This window comes from Polyergus mexicanus, unplaced genomic scaffold (genome assembly GCF_030449975.1).
Source record: "Polyergus mexicanus isolate NDT 795.1 unplaced genomic scaffold, iyPolMexi1.0 SCAF_2, whole genome shotgun sequence".
In the NCBI taxonomy this organism is placed as follows: Eukaryota; Metazoa; Arthropoda; class Insecta; order Hymenoptera; family Formicidae; genus Polyergus; species Polyergus mexicanus.
Window position 1 is genome coordinate 7437320 of NW_027223322.1, and position 19875 is coordinate 7457194.

General features: G+C 32.6%; 2 protein-coding genes across 6 annotated transcripts in view; both read right to left on the minus strand.

Annotated features, from left to right (window-relative positions):
• Positions 1–7676, minus strand: part of LOC138944759 (dual specificity protein phosphatase 10) — a 47617-nt gene extending 39941 nt beyond the window's left edge. Inside the window, exons 1-10 of one of the 4 annotated variants that reach the window (XR_011448863.1) lie at positions 7589–7676; positions 6774–6931; positions 6235–6423; positions 6042–6113; positions 5893–5955; positions 5478–5549; positions 5337–5393; positions 4996–5091; positions 4826–4921; positions 637–4687 (exon numbers count right to left, since the gene is read on the minus strand). The gene's annotated coding sequence lies outside the window, so the exon portion shown is untranslated. Of the gene's footprint in view, positions 1–625; positions 4688–4825; positions 4922–4995; positions 5092–5336; positions 5394–5477; positions 5550–5892; positions 5956–6041; positions 6114–6234; positions 6424–6773; positions 6932–7588 lie in introns of those variants that run through there. The other 3 variants (XR_011448862.1, XR_011448864.1, XM_070315718.1) reach the window with 3 other exon arrangements.
• A 118-nt stretch (positions 7677–7794) lies between these two features.
• Positions 7795–19696, minus strand: LOC138944758 (general transcription factor 3C polypeptide 1). Of its 2 annotated transcripts, none has more exons than XM_070315715.1 (15): positions 19254–19696; positions 18761–18954; positions 17449–18340; positions 16403–17138; positions 15332–16190; positions 14826–15071; positions 14470–14745; positions 13145–14077; positions 11687–12695; positions 10832–11379; positions 10218–10714; positions 9937–10129; positions 9570–9666; positions 9104–9221; positions 7795–7893 (listed from the first exon to the last, which is right to left on the minus strand). In XM_070315715.1, the coding sequence occupies exons 1-15, from the start codon at positions 19357–19359 to the stop codon at positions 7803–7805; spliced, it is 6795 nt and encodes a 2264-aa protein (XP_070171816.1). In that variant the 5' UTR covers positions 19360–19696; the 3' UTR covers positions 7795–7802. The 2 variants fall into 2 exon arrangements, with proteins under 2 accessions (XP_070171816.1, XP_070171817.1); XM_070315716.1 differs by lacking the exon at positions 7795–7893 and adding an exon at positions 8689–8894.
• Between the last annotated feature and the right edge of the window lie 179 nt (positions 19697–19875).

Below are 19875 nucleotides of genomic sequence, written 5' to 3' on the forward strand. Positions count from 1 at the left end.
CGTGAAAAAAAGGAGAACAGTTCTCGCACACCTGCGCGGCACGATGTGTACGTGTGTATTTAAATAGCGTTCAGCCTTGAGGTGAAAACGCAAGGCTGCGGCAAGGACTCGCGGCGCCATTATCGTGATACGCACAACAGAAAGAAAGACAATCAAAGTTATGTGATTCTGTCGCGGGAGCAAAATAAGTTTATTTTAGTATCGCGAGATAAAGGCGCGTCTTTATATCGGGTATCTGGATGTGAGGGTCAGATAACATGCAAAAAGAAAAAAAAAAATTAGTATCGTCGAAGAACTGAATCGACGGTACAGTTACGGATTAGAAGATTTAATCTCGTATTAAGAGACGAGATTTTACAATTATAGAAATTTCTTTCTCCATACTTCTTTTTTATATTCTGATTTATTAATCTTATTTCTCTCGCGATGCGACAATATATGGAAATTGAATAAATTTCCTTTCTTTTAGGAATTAAAAGTTATACGTACGTTAGAGTCAATTCTGCTTAATCACGTCGGGATAAGAAAAGAGAAAATAAATTTAAAAAATAAGAGATTTTTTTAACAATCGCATGCATTTCATCGAAAAAAAAAAAAAATCATACGTGTATTTAAAATCGCATACATTTCACGAACGTTTTACACTCCTCGACGATTCTCCTGTATTTACATCTTCGATTATTACGTCTTCGTAGATTAATCTCAAACACTCGAAACTTTCATTCGGACATGGTTGTTCAACGCTTCTATCCGGACGTGCATGGCCCCGTCGACGCTGTCACCGAGGACACGACTGTGCTGAAAGTGTTGCCTGCAACGCGGCACTCCTCGTATGTACACGGTGTCCTAGGTAACCCGCCGTCGTCTACGCAGAGTTGTAGCCGCAAGTCCGCGCGAATACATGCGCGCGCGGATCACGTGTATAAGAACGACTATCGAATCGATTTCTTCACCTGCCTTACCAGAGTTTCTCAATATTATCTGAGTTTAATATTAATATTCGCAATAGCGCAAGGCTATTATTAAAACTTGTAATTATAGCTCGATCATTGAAGAAAGATCATACATGAAAAATCCTGCAAAAGCAAAAAGCATCTTAGAATTGTATATTATCCGAAAGATCTCTCTTTTGTTTCGCAAAATATATTAGAATTTAACAATATATCCTCAGATTCTTTCCTGCTTTAATTTTATTATTAGATATCCTAAATGTATCTTGCACACCAAATTTTAGAATTTTGTCTCAAATTTATGAATATTGGTTCTCTCTTCAGGTGAAATGAGTTTCTTCTACACTTGAAATGAAATAATAATACATATTTAGACATCTGGAGAAAAAAAGAAAACGGAAGATGCGTGTTAAAGCATAGAAATTCTTTCTCTTTTAAAAAATAATTAAATTAAAATAACACATTTTCAGAATTCATATATATTCAACGAGCTTTTTACATATTGCTAACCGCTAGAATTTATCTTGTATTAATCGTAAAGTAACAATATGGGTACCACTGGTAAGCACAAGCAACGATCCAAACTGCTTCCGTATTTAGCAAAACACGTTTATGCCGTGGCATTACTTCACCCTTTGCGAGTACATCGTATTTAGATTATATCGATTGCCGTTGCGCGTCATAGCTTGACCTACTTGTAACACATCGGATGTTTCTTATATATATTATACATATATATAGTGAGGCATTTAACCCTTAACTGTCTGTGACGAAAAAACTTATCACGTACCATGCTACGTGAACGTCATACCAATTCAAATACCAGTAGATTAGAAAGCAAGATTTTACATATCCGTGTAATTTTATTTTTGTACTTATTAAAAATTTAGTTAAGGGCATTTAAACGAGAAAATAAATATTTTTAGTAGTGATTTAGTAGCGATATAACAACCTATCATGTATTATCTTATACATTGAACCAAGTTACAACTTTCTCATAAATCCTTCATTATTGCTTTAAAATCTATATCCTGCTTGTTGAAAATAAAATTCAAGCATTCCAACAACTTTCATGTTTTAGTTATATTCTATTTATTCTGCAAAGAATCTTTCCGCAGAAGGAAGATTAAAAAAAGAACAAAAAAAAAAACGATGTATTATATTAATAATGATTGCAAATCTTAATTTCAAAGCATTAAGCATTAAATAATATATTAAGCATTTCATACACAAATAATATGTCGAATAATTATGCAATAAAATGCAACAACAAATTAAACAATTAACAAAATAAAAACGATATCAAAAAAAGACTTGCAAAACTACTGTTAAAAATCGATCTATATTATGCCCAGCGATCTATCTTCTGCAAAGATTTGCATTTAATACGAAATTAACCGTTTAAAATAAAATTAAATTAAAAAAAAACATCTTCGAACATATATGTTTTTAAATTTGAGAAACTTGTCTGATTCAACGAAAACTCGGCATAAAAATTTATACTTTAAGCGTAATAATATGTACCGTGAGAAAAATAACATAAAATAATGACCGATATAAATGAAAACGCACACGCAAATGTAACGTAATAAAGACAAACATAAATATCTGAATAAAACTAAACGCAATAAAAACGAACTTACAATTGTATCACATTTAAAGAATTACGCGATTCTACAACTTTGCAGATCTTATTATGTCGCGACAATGTAAAATATATTCGCATACGTAGGAATAATTTGATCAAAAAAGCAACCGGAAAATCCGGACAGGGTGGTTTATATTCAACTTGCTGTGCAAATTGCAACATCTGCGCGCCGAGATTGTTCTCGATGAAGAATTTCTCGAAATTGAGCATGAACGTGTCCTCCAAACCGGAAACATAAAGGCTGAAAGAACTCGCCTCTTTATTGGATGAATTTTCCTTAGCGGCATAGTCAACACACGCGTTGCAATTAACGTGCATAAGCAAACATTCGCTGAGTAGAAATTCACAGACGCGTTTAAACGCGCTTTTCTCGGGCAGTCGCAAATCGATGTTACGATAGTTCGTCGCCACGACGCTTAAAGCTATTTGAGTGGCAATGGATTGAACTGTATCAACTTGAAGAGACGATGCTGACAACGCTATTCGCCTGAGCATCCTACGCACGTTCGCGGCGGAATTGTCTTCACTTGAATGCTCGAGAAAGTGTTTGCTTACGAGGTTCTTGAACGCGCGAGTAAACAAGATGGGTGTGGGTTTAACACGATTTCCGCTTTGTCGTCTAATAGAACGGAAGACGCGCTCGATGCCTTCCTGATTCAATCTTCTCGTGCGAAGAAAAGGGATCTGATGGTCTTTTAACGTGTTCCACAATTGAATAACCGCGTTGATCGTGATCTGCCAACGATCGAAGGATTTTATCGATCTCACGCACGCGCCGTTTGCGTCGGTCACTCTGATTGACTTTAGGAAATCGAGCGTTCGTTGCAAGAAGCACATCTCGTACATAATACCCGTGAAAGCTTGACCAAAATCCTTAGTATTAGTCTTAGTTGATACAGATGAGTTCAGAATGTCGAATAGCTGATCAAAAGTGTATACAAATTCCATCGTTCCAATCGTTTTCAGCGGAAACTCGCCAGACGCGATATGCGCGCTCAAACCTGCAGCCATGCTACTGCTAAATACTTGAACGGCATATTTGGTTTCCGTCTTTTGATGTTTATCAGGTTCGAGATGACCTACAGACAATTTAGGAACCAACGGTAACCGCATTTGACTGTCACGTCTAAACAACAGTTCGATATCCATCCACGACGCTCTCTTCTCGTGGAAGCGGAGTTCATAACTCATAAAGATGTTCCTGGTTGCTCTTATTAAACGCGGGACATCAAAAATGTAAAATATTTTCTCGCCGTTTATCAGAAAGAATGAATGCTCCACGGAAATTCCTAATTGCCGCGATAGTCGTAGAAATGTTGGCGCCGTGCCTGTAATTAAGGCGTGCACAGCCGCGCCGATGCTCTTTAATTTAATTATCGCCTGAAATATCAAATCTTTCATGATATTGGCACAACATGTGCTGCCATAGAAATAATAAGCGACAGGCTGTTCCCAATCAGCAGTAATGCTACGCGCCATTATCACCAGAGCCTTTCTCGCCAGCGTGCGCCGTTTCTCCACGCCGATATCATGGAAACCGATGATTCTATCACGCGATAGATTGTAAAAGAGATACGGTCTCAGTCGCATTTCGCTTATACACAGGCAGCAAAGTCTCTCTGTCGGTGGTAGCGACTTCATCTTCAAATGTAATGCATTCAACACATTATCATTCAAGCCGGGGGGTATATCCCAGTTACGGATATGTCTCCACAATTGACGCACAGTAGGCAACAGGCATAACGGCCGATAAAATCGGTAGGTACCCGAAGCTATGAGGAAAAACTCGAGCGCAGATTGTCTATCCGCAAAACTTTTTTTGGCCTTGCGTTTCTCGCGAGCGTTAATGAACGCAGATACTAATAAGGCGTAGTTACGCGGCAACAGATCCGCGCATGCTGCTTTAAACTGATCCACCTTCGCGCAATAATCTTCATTTTCCACATAGAGCATTTTCGATCGCTTCGCGGCCTGGTTATCGATATGAGTTTCGAAATTTTCTATTCGTCTCTTTTTTAAAAAGGAATCGATATATATCCACGCTTCCGGTGTCTGTGTTGAAATGTGCCAACGTCTTCTTTTTGGAGTTCTGTATAATGTATTAATAATTAAATTGACGTTTTCCCATACCTCGTTAAATATTTTATTAATGACTGAAGCAAATTGGCAAAATTCGTAACGTCTCATAATAATATAATTCGCAGATATCATAACAAATAATTCTCACCTGTCACCATTTTGTGGCGTTGTATGAACTGATACAGATACTGCTTTCGACGTCGTTGCCACTAAAGAATCCATAGACGTTAAATCTATGATATCTCTGTAAAAAAAGAATAAATATGATAAATATAAATCATACATGAATCCATCTTTTAAAATTGTTACCAAATTTACCCGTTATCGCATTCCGGAGATATTCGTGATGATGTCGGTGTTACTAAATTTGTGCATACTTCTTTGACGAGTTGTACTTCTGCTTTAGGGATATTTCTGTTAACAAAAATATATTCCTCATAATATATTAATTTTTTTCGAAACTTCTTATCATTGATAGATATTCGAGAATTTGTTTATACGAGTTCTCTTACTAAAACGGATATAAATAAAGACATTTTGATAAATGATAATTATATGACAAAAAAGTGAGACTTGAGTGCTTTTAGCAATTACATGTATTTAAATATACATTAATAAATATAAATAATAATAAAATAAAAACTAATATTTGAACTTACTCATTATTGTTCTCTGACTTCTCTTTTAGCAACGTTGTCTGAACTGATGGTATATTTCTAATAAATTTTAAATATTCAAATTACTAAATATTCATGTAATCAGAACAATGATATTAGTATAAATAGAAAGTTAAAACTTACCTATCCTCATACACTTGCTTTATAGATGCTCTTGGAAAAAGTACTTGCAGCGGTGAAATTATAGTTGTGTCTCTGTAATCAATAAAATGTATTATTTGATCAATAATTTTTATATGATTGATAAATAAAATGATAATCGTTACAATAATACAATAAATATCAGTTTTGCATAAAATATGTTAATTCTATATCTATTATAGAATATATAATATATATAATTATATATGTTACATGCAGCAAAATGAACTGAAAATACTGTAGTTTATTATTTAGACTGTGTTTTGGAATTACTGCCAGTATATCGTCATCCTTATCCTACATTTGGTGAAACAAAGATAACAACATGCTGGCAGTACTGGCAATAAATTCCGAAATACAGCCTTTATATTATTCTTATAACAAAAGAGAAACTCACCTTTCATCAGTTTTGATGGGATGCGTCAAACTCAATTGTGTCGACAAATTTGATGACAAGTTTCTGAATGAAAAAAAAAAATTGGCTTATTAAATTATTGTCCTATTCTTATAGCAAAAAACAAAAAAGAAAATTCAATGAGAGCTCACTTGGTTCTGCTCTCTGGCTTCAAAAATATTGTTACAAAAGAAATTGGTTGTAACAAGTCTGTAGATTTATTACTGAAAAACAATTACGTTTTATCTTCTTAAATGTTTCTTGTATTGAATAATCTTCTTTGAAAATTATTTATATTTCAAATATAATAAAATAATATAACTGAAAACAAAAGTATTTACTCACTTTCCTGTCTGTATTGGTTTCAAAAATATTGATGGCACAGCTTCTTTCTTAAGATAGATTCTTCCCTCTATATTTCGAAACATTTCTACTCGAAAATGCAAGTGGCATAAACGATAGTATTGATTAGCATATTCCGGACCTATTGTCTCTAAATCCATTCTATTGCATGCTTTAATCCATTCTAGCCATCTAAAAATTATACATAATTTTAATTTTGAATATAAATTTAAGATTATAACATAATATATATATATATATATATATATATATATATATATATATATATAATTTTTTTTTTAAATATATTATATTATATATATATTTAATATATTATATTATAATCTTAAATTTATATTCAAAATTTTATATATATATACATAGAATATAAATTTGAAGATATAATTTATGTACAACACATTTAAGTGTAATATAAATACAAAATCAGTCGTTTAAAAATTTATAATATTAAAAACAAAGGTTTTTTTGAATCCGTATTATATTGGAGAATAATCAGATAAATATAAAATATGCACACACACCTTTCTCTTTCTTTTGGAAATCGAAAGAAATGTCGCTTTGCTATTTTTATATTCAACATACAACCTGGTGCAAAACACCAACGAGTGCCAGTTTCACTCATCTTTTGACAAGATTTTAATAATAATCACACTGTGCAATAGACTGTCCACTTAAAAACCTAGAATAAAAACAACAAATAGCATATAGTTATGTAAATATAGTACCAATTTCTCGTGCCCTATTTTTAATATTGTTAATATAGTGCAAGTATACTTCCATTTTTAAATATACAGCAGATAATAATACTTATAATATATTATTGGAAATTGATCCTTTGGAAATAGGAATTTGCAAATTATTTTGTTCATAAATAATATCAAATACAAAGCTGTAGTCTATTGTAATTTATATTAATTTTATATTAAAACATTTTTTTATGGAATATATTTTGATATATTTAATACATGTTTAATTATATACATGTATATAATATATGTATATAATTGCAACATATATATATAAGCTTTCTTTTTATGATATACTAATATAAACTTTTTATACTAAAAAAAAGATTTATTAAGGTATGCACACAAAGATTATAATTAAAGTATTATATTTCCAGAAGTAAGAAATAGAGTATAGCTAGCACAAATACACAAAACAAATTTCTTGGATATTTAGTTCTGTCACTTTCCTAAAACATAATCGACATTGCGGGTATTTTTCTTTCAATCATTTATTTATTCATTATTATTACAGTAAAAGAAATTCGATAAATCCTTATACAAACTCTTACAATCACAAAAAGAAATTCTACAGACCATTAAATACTTACGAGAACCGTAGAATGATAGAGATTGTATGTAAATTCATATATGTACAAGCATATAAACTCGTACGAAAACTTGAAACACATCAATGTTTACATTCTCTACATGCACAAATTACGTCCTTTGATACAGATAGATCTTTATACTCTTCGACGTCCATATATTACTTCTCTCAAACGTAACTTTTCAAAGATAAACGAAAAACGACGAAACAATCTGTCAGAGTCCGCCAAATTGAACCATGTGAAACGCAACAGGATCTAACACGCATGTCCAGTACGTACTAGAGATTAAACAAGTGCATTTGGAGCTAGACAAGAAAAAAATATCACAAATATACACTAAAACATTTCTTTCTTCTTAACGGAGTCAGTATGCGAATTTAGAAAACTTTATTCGTGATATTTTAATATCAAAACTTTCTTTCGCATTTTTATATTCTTCCCTCTTGATTATTTTCTTACATTCAAAGAAGCCCTCGTATTTTTTTCAGAGCTCAAGGCCCTAAAAGTCAAATACGTACTTACGATATCTTATAGATTTTCTAATAATCAACGACTATTTGTTGAACCGTAAAAAATTTTATACTTTTCATAGTAAAAAATATAGTAATCACAGCTTGATATTCAAATTTTTAAGAAAGAGAAATGAAAAAACCGAAAAATTAGGAATCTCACATGATATACGTATTATTTTATATTAGACCATCGTAACAAACTGATCTAATTGGTTGAATCTGTATACGTATACCTCTAGCCAATTGTCGTTTGCACTGAATGCGCGGCAATTTCAGGATTGATCATATTTCAAATTCGCACATGCATCGATATGTCAACCGAAAGACACTAATTTTAAAGAGCGCATTCAGGAGACACAACCATTGAGCATCGTCTTGTCAACGCTCGACGTTGATTTGTTAGTTCTAAAAGTAAAAACCAATTACGTTCGATTGCTACTCAACGGTTGTATCTCCTGAACGCACTCAAAATTTACTGAAATCAAAAAATTTTCTCTTTTGTCCGGACAATTTTATTTATAATGATTCCTATTAATCTTTATTTATATATACTGATAATATTATATATATATATATGTGTGTGTGTGTGTGTGTGTGTGTATGTGTGTGTATGTGAATATATTTTCTTAAAAATTCAAAAAGGTTTAAAATTTATTTGAGACTATTATACCGTTTGTGTCAAATTTATCTCTTTCTATAAAATCATGTAACATTACAGTGTCATTGTAACTGTACAGTGTAACTGTACAGTGTCAAGTATGCTCTTATTTCTGTACCGTTTTCTGTAAAATCATCTATAAAAATTATTATAATTATTAATATATATATAATAGAAATATGATATCTATGCAATATGCAATACCAATTATAACAGTTAACATTTTATTATTTTATTTTTTATTTATTTCATTGCTATTTTATTAAGTAGCAAAGTATGTATATATGTATGTATATCTTTGATAGATCGTTTTTTGTATTCTGTAAAATATATATGACTAATTACGGCATAAAATCCGTGCTGTACATCTTCATACTCAAGAATATGCTGAATTTTATAATAGCATCTACAGCTGGCTCGAGTACTATCTCATCTTCAGCAAACCAACCAATGGTATCCGCAGCTTAAAAAAAGACAATATTAGTGAAAGATACATTATAATAAATTGAACATCAATGAAAAAGATAGAATAAATCCTCTCAAAGAGTAAAAATTATAAAGTAACATTCTAATAGAAAATTGACTATACAAAATTGCATCTGCTCTTGCTGTCTTATTTCTATTTAAAGAAATTAAAAATTTAATTTTTGAATTTTTAAATATAACAATAGTATTTATAAAAAAAATAGATTATCACTTCGTTTTTAAATAAATATAAAAAAGCATATGATAAATAACATAACAGTTATTAAGTATTAGAAAGCAGAGAATTTTCAATTTTCATAATAGAGAAAGAGAGAAATTCACATACTTAGCTTATTAATTTGAATCGTAGGCGGCCGAGAAAATAAAGTAACACGCGTTTTCTTCAAATGCTTACTCTCTAAACAACCCAATTTAATTAGAATCTGCAAAAAAATTGCATACACTTTCATTGAAAATAAATCTATTGCGTTAAATAATAGCTAACACATTATGTTAACGATAATATCTTTAAATAAAACCATATTTTATATTTTAGGGATTGTACACTATTATTTATCAAATATTTTTTTTATATAACACTATCAAATAGTTATTGCATAAGACTTGTAGTATCTAAAGATCTTATATCTATATAAGAGTTAAACAAAGAACAAGGCTTGTGAAAACAAATATGTAAACAATTAATAACGAACCTCGACTAGTTCTCGCGTATGAAAAGGTTGTAAGGCTGGAACGAATCTACTTTGCACCTTTGCCATAGTATGTCCGGGGTGAAGTAAACAATAACTGAGAACTGCACCTAACATTCGATCCAGCACTTTGCGATTCAATACACCGTCTATACGAATCCAAGGTTTTATCACCACTTTTATTTCCTCAGCCGTTCTAAAAGAAAGCGATTCTCATCAGTGTTGTTTTTGAAGTTCTTTACATGCAAGAATTTTTTTCATCATTTTTTCTTCTTAATACATACGAGAAATCTAATTGCTGCGCGGATTTGTACACATCCCTTTGCGGAAGTAAACATGTTCTTTGCTTATGCATTCTTTTTCTCGAACGTGTACCATTTTCTTCATTGATCTCGCTGTTTTCGTTCTTCTCTTCTTCCTCCTCCTTATTTAAGTCATTATCTTTCATGTTTTTCTCCTCTTTGGCTTCTTGACTATGCGATGATGTTGATGGTATCGCATTATCTATTTCTATATCTTCTCTATTCTGTTTTGCATTCATTTCAAGACTTGGCTCAGCTGTATTTCCCTGTTGCATTGTAGCATATACGCTGTCCTTAAACGGTACTACAGATTCTTGTTCAAGACGATATATCTTGTAGGAATGAATTAGCCAAGAATCTACATAACGATGATGAATGTAGCGTGGGTTGGTGACACCAGAGCGCAAAAATATATGATTCTCCGTTAAAAGCGAAACAGCTTTGTACAAGTTCGTTCCTTGCTCATCGAAAAATTTATCCTAGACAAACAAAAAAACTAGTAACGCAAACTTGTAAAAAAATAAGTCTATAAAATAGATTTAGGAAAAGATTGCTATTTTTAAAGGAAAATAATTAATAGATTAAGACTCAATTACCAACAATTCCTGTGAACAAGTGCCGATTTCTTTCTTCTCTCGAACGAATTTGTACACTGCGTCGACGTATTTCCATTCAACCGGTATTTTGTTCTTCTTCGTCATTATCTCATCCTTATAATCTGTATAAGAGATACTATTCTTCGGGAAAATTGCAGTCCGATTCAGTTCGTTGAGAAGATCGTTTACAGTATTGATCCTCAGTGGTATAAGTTGGCTGGGTACTGAGTAATTTCTGAAATTTTCAATTTCGTTTGACGACGTAGATGATACTGCCGATGACATCTCCAAGTTGTAGAACATCTTGAAACTATTAACTACAAAATATTCGTGCGCGTGATGACTGTCGGCTACTGTGAGATTATTTAGCTCTTCTCTCATCCTCAACATAGCTATTCTCGTGTACTTTTTCTGAATGTCGTTTGTATCATCAAGCTTACTATAAGGACTAAAGCAACTCGTTTCAGACGGCACATTCCTGATAATTTCGCTGACACGTCGAGGAACCGCTGTCATATTGGTCGTCCTGCTTGGCTGCGTTGAAGAAGCTGGCAATTTACAGTAAAATGGCATATTTACAACATTTTAGAATAATCAACTTCAAAATTTTATGAAAAATTACAGTATGATCTAATGTTACGTATATAGACCATAAATCTATAAGTCAATTTATTTATTAAGAGTGCTGAAAAAAAATTATCAGATTAAGTTAGGTTTTGTATATTTGCTACAACTAATTGTATAAATAAAAACAAATTTATTATAAATAATCGGATTAGAACATTTAAAATCATATAGGGACAGTAAATCTTTAACTAATATTTCTGTCTCTAAGAATAAGAATATGACACATACCTTCTTCTTTGACTTGCTCTTTTAATTCTCTCAATAGTTCAAGAGATTCGGGGGTATTTTTTGAAGATATCTCTTTGATGCTTTCAAGTTTCTCGCACAAACTTGATTCTTCGTCTTTTTCTAGATCTTCTATATCTGTCAAATTCTCGGAGTTTAGTCTTGCTTTCTTCAAGAATGATTCTTCATAGTCTATAGAATCATCTTCAACATCCATACATCTCTTTTTTGAACGATTTATATGAATTTTTTTCTCATTTTGCTCATGGATACTGGAATGATTTTTTAGGCTTAACTGTCCAATGCTTTCGTCAACTGATCTATTTTCTGTTACAATTTCATTTCGTATAGATTCTTTTCCTGGTTTTCTTCCATTACATTCCTCGTCCCTACGAGCGATTTTTGCCATTAGTTCTTCACAATCATCGTCTTCAATAACTCTTTTTCTTTTTGAAGAATGGTCTCTCCATGTTTCCATTTCAGATTTGAAAAATCTAGCATTTTGAGTGTCAACGTTTTCAAATTTGAAGCGATAAAGCCTTGTCAAAATATCCTGATATCTTTGTGCAACCCTAAAATAAGTCTCGTCCTTGCCTTGGTATCTTGCGTCCAACATAATGATCTGTTCCGGCATCTCTATGTCAAAGTCGATTTGGTCGCGTCCTAGGAAATCGTGCATCACGGTGACTATGCCGCAAGAAACTGGCAGAATCTCGGTACCATTCAACATATCCTCCTGTTCCTGCGAAAAGAGAACATTCCTGTGTTCTGAATACCATTGCAACAACTTTGCAAAAACATCATAGGATTTCTTAAACGCTTCGTAAGGCCACTTGGTTTGGAGTTTATGAATGTAATTGATGCTCAGCTGATACTGTGAGCTGCTCATCGGCATATAATTGCCGAATTTTTTAATAGTCGCCAAGTGATGTTTCTTTACTGTCACCATCTGGTCTGATCTGATCTTGCTCATTGCTTGCCTTAATAGAATCTCTGGGTACTGCTGGTATACCTTTAACAACAGAGATATATTAATAAGTATTGATCAAAAATGTTTATTTTCTCTTATGATATAACTAAAAAATATTTTATTGTTATTGTTATTGCTAATTTTATTTTATTGTTAATGTGACGATTTCAAAAGTTTAGAAGCAAAGACATATAAGATCGTTACAAGTATTAATTATATGTATGTTGCATAAGTACTAAGTAAATTACATATAAAAATAAGCGATAAATATCACAAAAAGAAAAAGAATAAAAAGGAAAATAATACAATATAAATTTACCAATTAATGCCTGTAGATTAAATAAATTAAAAAATTAAAAGTTCTTAACAAATCAGATGTTGCGTCTCATCAAGTATTTAATCAACAATTTAATTATAGTTTAATGTCCAAGATAAATAAGCTTTATATACATTATGCTTCACACAGTATCTTTCATATTAATCAGCCATACCTTGAAGAGTTGATAAGCCCAGCAGCGTCTATCCTTCCCACAACACATGGAACTATGTATGACAGAATTGATGGTCGCTGCATGGATATCATTTGTATTTCGCACATCCTTTGTAAAGCCTTGATTATGATGCGGCTTTGCTGGATAGACCACTTCGAAAAGAAGATTAAACTCCTGCGCGGTCTTCGGCATTGCCAAATGCTTCTTCGGCTTAATCTCCGCGATGTCGTAATACTTCTTAATGATATAGCCGACGAGCTCCTTGAAGATCTCCGTGACCCGTTTCTCGTACTCCGCTGAACTCGTACACTCATTTTTCAGTTTGTCCATCGTACCACCATATCGCCTGTCGACGAAAGGATCCTGCTTAATCTCCTCGACGCCTAGCGCAACGCTATTCACCGTGCGCGGCTGCTTCAGCATATACATCAATCGGCGTTGACAAGCGCGGGAGGTTTTGTTGTACGAGTTATAGGAGAATGTGCGCAATACATCACGCACCGTTGTGAAACCGATGACCTGCTTGCGTGAATTTGATGATAAATACGTTGTTGCCACTTTACACACCAGCAGAATGTTATCCTCGTGTGATTCCCAGTCCACACGTAATTTGTGCATCCGCTGCATCGCTCGATAATCGTCCTCGTCGTACTTAAGACGCGGCCGACCGCTTTTTTTGCGCGGCATCACTCGTCGTACAAAAGATTTTTGCTTGGTCGGTTGTTGTGACGGTAAGGCCTCGTTCTTTCGCCCACCACTGCTGAGGTGATCGTACACTTTTTTCCGCAATTCAGTCGCACTGACAGTAGGCGGTGGCGGTCCAGAAACTTTCTTTAGACCATCATATTCCGTATACTTAACCGGCTTTGTCTGAATCTTTGAGAAATGCAAATCTCGTTGACCCGTGCTGGATTTTTCGTGATTTCTGGAGGCCTGATAACGATTTAGAATAAGGATATTTCATAATATCAATATATTATCATAATGTAGAAGAACGCTAATCGCAATACAATCTAATATATTGAAGAATATATATTTTGGTATCATATAAATTCATAAATATAAAATTTATATTAAGAGATTTATCTGTACTAAATAAAACTAAATAAAAATTTTTAAATGATAATACCCATTACCTGCTATCAAAATAGCATTACAAATTATTTTTTTATATTAAATATATGTGCATGCATAAGTGCGCATGCAATATTAATCTAAAGAATGTATAAAAATCTAAGAAATCCAAAATTTCAAGATATAAAAATGTTTTACTTTATCTTTTTATAGAACAATTATTTTTTTATCCCGCGTGACTTCTTGCTTACCTGTCGATTTGTAGAACTAATCGACCAATTCCAGTTACGTTTTAAATGTGCAAAGAAAGCTGAATCGATACCAGCAGCTCCTTTACGATCTCCGGGAACTGCACCCGTATCCATTTCCGCGGTCTGTTTCGGAGTGCGTGCTACAATCGCTTCTATCATAGCAGTCTTCTTGCTCAGATCCTCAAGTAAAATATCCTTACCGTGTACGGCCAGTCTCCCGCCAAGTGGCGTATTAACACAAACAGTCCACATATCGTACCAATATTTCTCAACGATCTGTAAAGATGCCCCAATTGCCTTATAAATTTCTAAACTTCTGTAACAATGATCAGTCACATGATCAGTATCAATAGTACCTGCATACGATCGAAGGAATACTTAGTCACCGGATACATTTTGTCTTCAATCTTATGATAGCTCGGTGCCGAAGAGACCGTATCCATCAATTCTGTGCGTCGATTTAGATAGATGAATACTTGATCTTTATCCTTCAGTCGCTGTGGGCCGAACTGTACGAGACCGATATAACATAGTCTAATAACGGTATCATGGATATTAAATATATATTTCCGCGCATGCAAGAGAGTGTTCCGTATTGTGACCTGAACATAAAACAAAAAATTAGAAAATAAGAGAACATTCTTAATAAACAAATTTGTATCGTAAAAACCATTGTTCGAACTTTAATAAAATAGCTTGTCATTTTGATTTTGAAAACTCGAGCTTATATCTTATTTTTAGCTGGCTCATGGAATCACTAACTAGAATCGTAGTTAACTATCCGAAACCATTCATTAAAACTATTTTGTTTTTATTTTTGGCAATATATTACATCCTTAAATTTTTTCTCTTTCAAACTCACCGGAAGATTCTTAACAAGGTAATGCTTTCTAATCGGATGATTCAAGTAGTGTTCCAACTCGGATATTGTAAAGGTGATGTTATGCACCTTAACGAAAATTGACAAAGGCAGCCCCAATAGAACGTCACACATCAGCGCCCAACCCTCAGACCATCCGCTGTGTTTAGGCAAAGGTGGAACAAACATCTTCCAACCTACTTCGGTATTGTAAATAGTACTAAATTCCCGAACGAGATTATCATCAATTTCATAATCATTAGATTTAAGAATTTCTATCTGCTCTTGCTGAGATAACTTTGGTATGCCAGGATGATCATATACTAAATAAAAGAGCAAAACGTGCATTGTCTGCATTCTGATGAACTTTGGACTGAGACCGTATCGTTTGCCAGCTCTAGCATCATACTTGTAGATAGAAGACAATGTATTTTTAAACGTTGTCTTGTTAAGTTCTTGCAATTGCTCCTTTGAATCCGATGGCTTGTCCACTGTATTTTCTTTATTTTTATCCGCCGCTTTTTTTGCTAACTTTGCCTTTTGAGATGCTAACAAACAAAATTTGACTTTCGCTTGCTCGACGGCCGACTTAATCACGGTATGATCAGTATCGATATTTGGATCGCAAATAAACATCATATTTTTTTCGCGTCCGTTCGCGCTCAAGGTCAACTTGATATTTTTCACCAAATTATCCTTAGCGAGTTTTTGCAATAATCTTATAAGAGATTTTTTGTCAATCTTAACATCATAACCTTCTTTATCCTCTTCCTCACAAATCATTTTCATAAGTTTTGTTGTATCATCAATCACCTGGTGCTCTTTCACTGCCTCGATGATCATGTTGGCGCGCCTCAGCAATCTGAACACAGTGACAAAAAATATTTAATAAATGATATCAAAGTATAATAAAGAAATCTAAAATATATTTATTTCTAACAAATTATAAAAGAAATAATGTTTGAAAAAGTTTTTTGTAATATATAAAGTTTATATTATTAAAAAATATAACTAAATTTATATTTGATAAAAATGAGAATTAATCTTCAATTTGTACTATTTATATTTACATACCTATATGTAATATTAGACGTATTTTTCTCACTGTTCTGCACAACTTCCATAAAACCAAAGACTTCGCTGACTCCTGTCCCAGTACGAACGGGCTTTTGCGCTGTCAGATTTGTCTTTATGCTATTATAAAACGATGTAGCCTTGGTATCATTCGCAATTTGCTGCATAGACGTAGATGAAACATTAGATTTCACTCTTTGTTTTTTCACATTAATATTGGAATCCTTCGTTTTTACTAATAAGAGTTGTGATGATGTGCGCTTGTATTTAGATTTAATTGTTGACAATTGGTACTTGTGCAAAATTCTGTTAATGATATAATTTTTCAACTCTATGTCTTTTTTAATACGATCTATATCTTTATTTTCCTCTTCATTTTTATTAACAATTGGTGCATCAATATTGATTTGATCAACTTGATTCAATTCCTGATTTGTCTGATCATCTTCATGGTTTACAGAAGGCTTTCCATCTTTCTCTTGCAAGGCCACTTCGCTTTTGAAATTCCCTTCATTCTTACTGGTGATTCTCTTGGTGAGCTCCTTAATCTTATGTATTTCCTTGTTAAATTGCTTACTCATTTTACTGCCTTTCTCAAATTTCTTTGACACATATTTTGTAATTCTCTGTCGACCCATGTCGTTCATATATTTTGCAATAATTCCCATCTTTATCATATTTCTCAAGAATGTCCTAGATTGCAATTTCGTGAGACCCATCTGCTTTCCTAAATAAGCTAAAACAGGGATGATGTATTTACAATTTGTTAATTTTTGATCACTTATAACTTAAAAGTTGTTCTTGTCTCGACAAGAAAATAATTGTTATTCTTAATTTATTCCATAATATTTATACTTCATAAAAAATGCTATATTTAAAGAAAAACTTCTTAATTTTATAATGTTACAATGATTTCTAGAGAAAACATACACACAACACACGCATGTACATTTCAAATTACTGACATGTAAACTTCAAATACATAGATTTCAAATTAATATTTTGAATAATAAGATTTTAAGATAATTACAAAAATTAGACTCTACCTTGAGATACACCTTCTAATCGACTTTCTTCGACAATAGCGTTTGCTTGCTTCAGATAAGGAACATTGACTTTATGTTTGGAAACATCCAGCTCAATGATATCTTCGTCGTCGTCCTTCTCATCCTTGTTCCATATATCCGCAATATCAACATCTGGATATAGCAGTTGTACCACTCTAATCTTCTTCTCCTTTGAAGGATCCTGTTTTTTTCGCCACTCGTTAGGCTCCGCGTTAGGATACAAAGTTCTATATGGAACACAAATGTCTGTCTTTACAATTTTTTGAAAGAAAGAAGTTTTAAACAACTTTTTGATAGAATTATCAATTCCGAGCTTTCTCCTAATCTCATCATACTCAGCTACACCATTTTCTTTGGATCTTAGAATGTCAAGCACCTGTTCCGCCAAGTAAATCATTTTTGGTTTTCGCTCTACATAAAAGCGTGGTAGATGCAGAAGGCTACCGCTACCGCAATGACCGGAGCTTTTCTGATGGTGAATTTGCTTTGTGATTAGTTTGTGATGTAACAAAAACTTTCGATGATAAAACAAAGTTTTTGGATCTTCTTTGAGTGCTGCTAAACTGAGTTTGCCTTGAGTAACTTCACCGTGATAACGAGCTCTTCCCACTCTCTCTAAGAAACAATAATGCATGATTGTCAGCTCCAATGTTGGACTCACATCGACACCCATCAAAGCCCGTGTCCTGATCAATTGAGATGCTACAATCACCAAACTTAGTCCATATTTTTCTGTTACTTCATCTAGATCTGCATTCTTCACATTATCTTTGATATCCTTTCTTGTATAATATGTAGAACAAGATCCTTTCACACCTGTCTTAGGATCTTGAATAGGACAATGGGGATAAATATCTGGTGGAACACTTGACTAAAAATACAAAAATAAAAAAAATGTAAGAAAAAAATTTTTTAGAATTTGTTGTCTAAATTAGAAATTCACAAAAAATTGAGGAAAATTTTAAAATATAGTATGATTTAACACTTTGAATTTATATAAATAAATTTCATAAAATAGACAACTTTTTTACAATAAATCTTTTAAATCATTTAACAATGATTTAAATCATTTAAAATCTCTTATAAAGCTTAATTTAATTACAATACTATCTTGTAAGAAAATTGCTCAAATTGAACTCTCAAACATTTGTTTATTGAAACTATCTTTTTTATTAAACAATTAATGATTTTAATTAATTTGATTTAAAACTGGACTCTAACACTTTATAAAACTATAAAAGATGTTTTCTAAAACTATATATGTAAACATAAATTAATTTAATATACTTACTGGCTCAAGTATAATGCCTAGGTCAGGATGCACAAATTCATAACGATCAAATATTACCAGTGGTTCTCTTGGCATCTCTAATTTGTAAAATGAAAAGCCTTTCACCTTTCTAATTATTGACCATACCTGTTCCGTGAAACACTTAGGCAATGGCAATGGATCATGAAATCTGTTTGCTAATCTCATCCATAATGCTAAAGAGAGAAAAAAAAACACCAAGCATGTAAAATATTGAATAAAATTATCCATAATGTAGATATAAAATTAAATAAAAAATATAATAAAAATATTTAATTATCACAACTGATAAGCATTGTATGAAACAATAAGAGATATTTAAAAAAATAAATAACTAAATAATATAGTTCTTTTTTCTACACAGAAAAAATATATTATTTTATAGAAATATTTTAATTATTATATACAATATTTTATACAATTAGAGATATTTTTGGAATAGAAAGTAATAAAAAGAGATCAAATAATTGTTAACCTTGTAAAGTAATGCCATCTAATCCTTCCAAAGCAACCTCATCGATGATTGATTCCATTAAATTAAATGATGGATAGGTCATATTTAAAAGGCGATCGTGGCCCATCGGCTCTCTGTGCTTGAAGGGCTCGAGTTCAAATCCAGTCAGAGTCAGAAAACGTCGAATGTTATTTTCAATAATTCGCGATCGCTACCTCTCGGAAGGCAATGGCAAATCACCGATCACCGAGAGTAAGAGCAAACGCCTCTCTAATCTATGCCGTTCGAAACCGGCGTTAAACCGTAGGTCCACCACATCTTTATTAAGAGATTATGGACGAGGAAGAAGGTCATATTTAATTATATGTATATTAACATAGAATCCACAAATTCTCTTCTTGAAAAGTTATGTTTCGGCACGAGACTATTCGTTTTGATTGCATTTTTAATGTTCGTACGCAGGAAGCTATTGTCGTATTGAGAGAGCTGTATCAGCTATCAGCTGTATAAAGCGATGTTTACAATAGAGATTTTAAGCCCTAACCCTTAAAAAATTGACCAATCACAGTCAAGTATGAGAAGAATACTCGACTGTGATTAGTCAATTACTTAAGACTTAAAATCTCTATTGTAGATGCCGCTT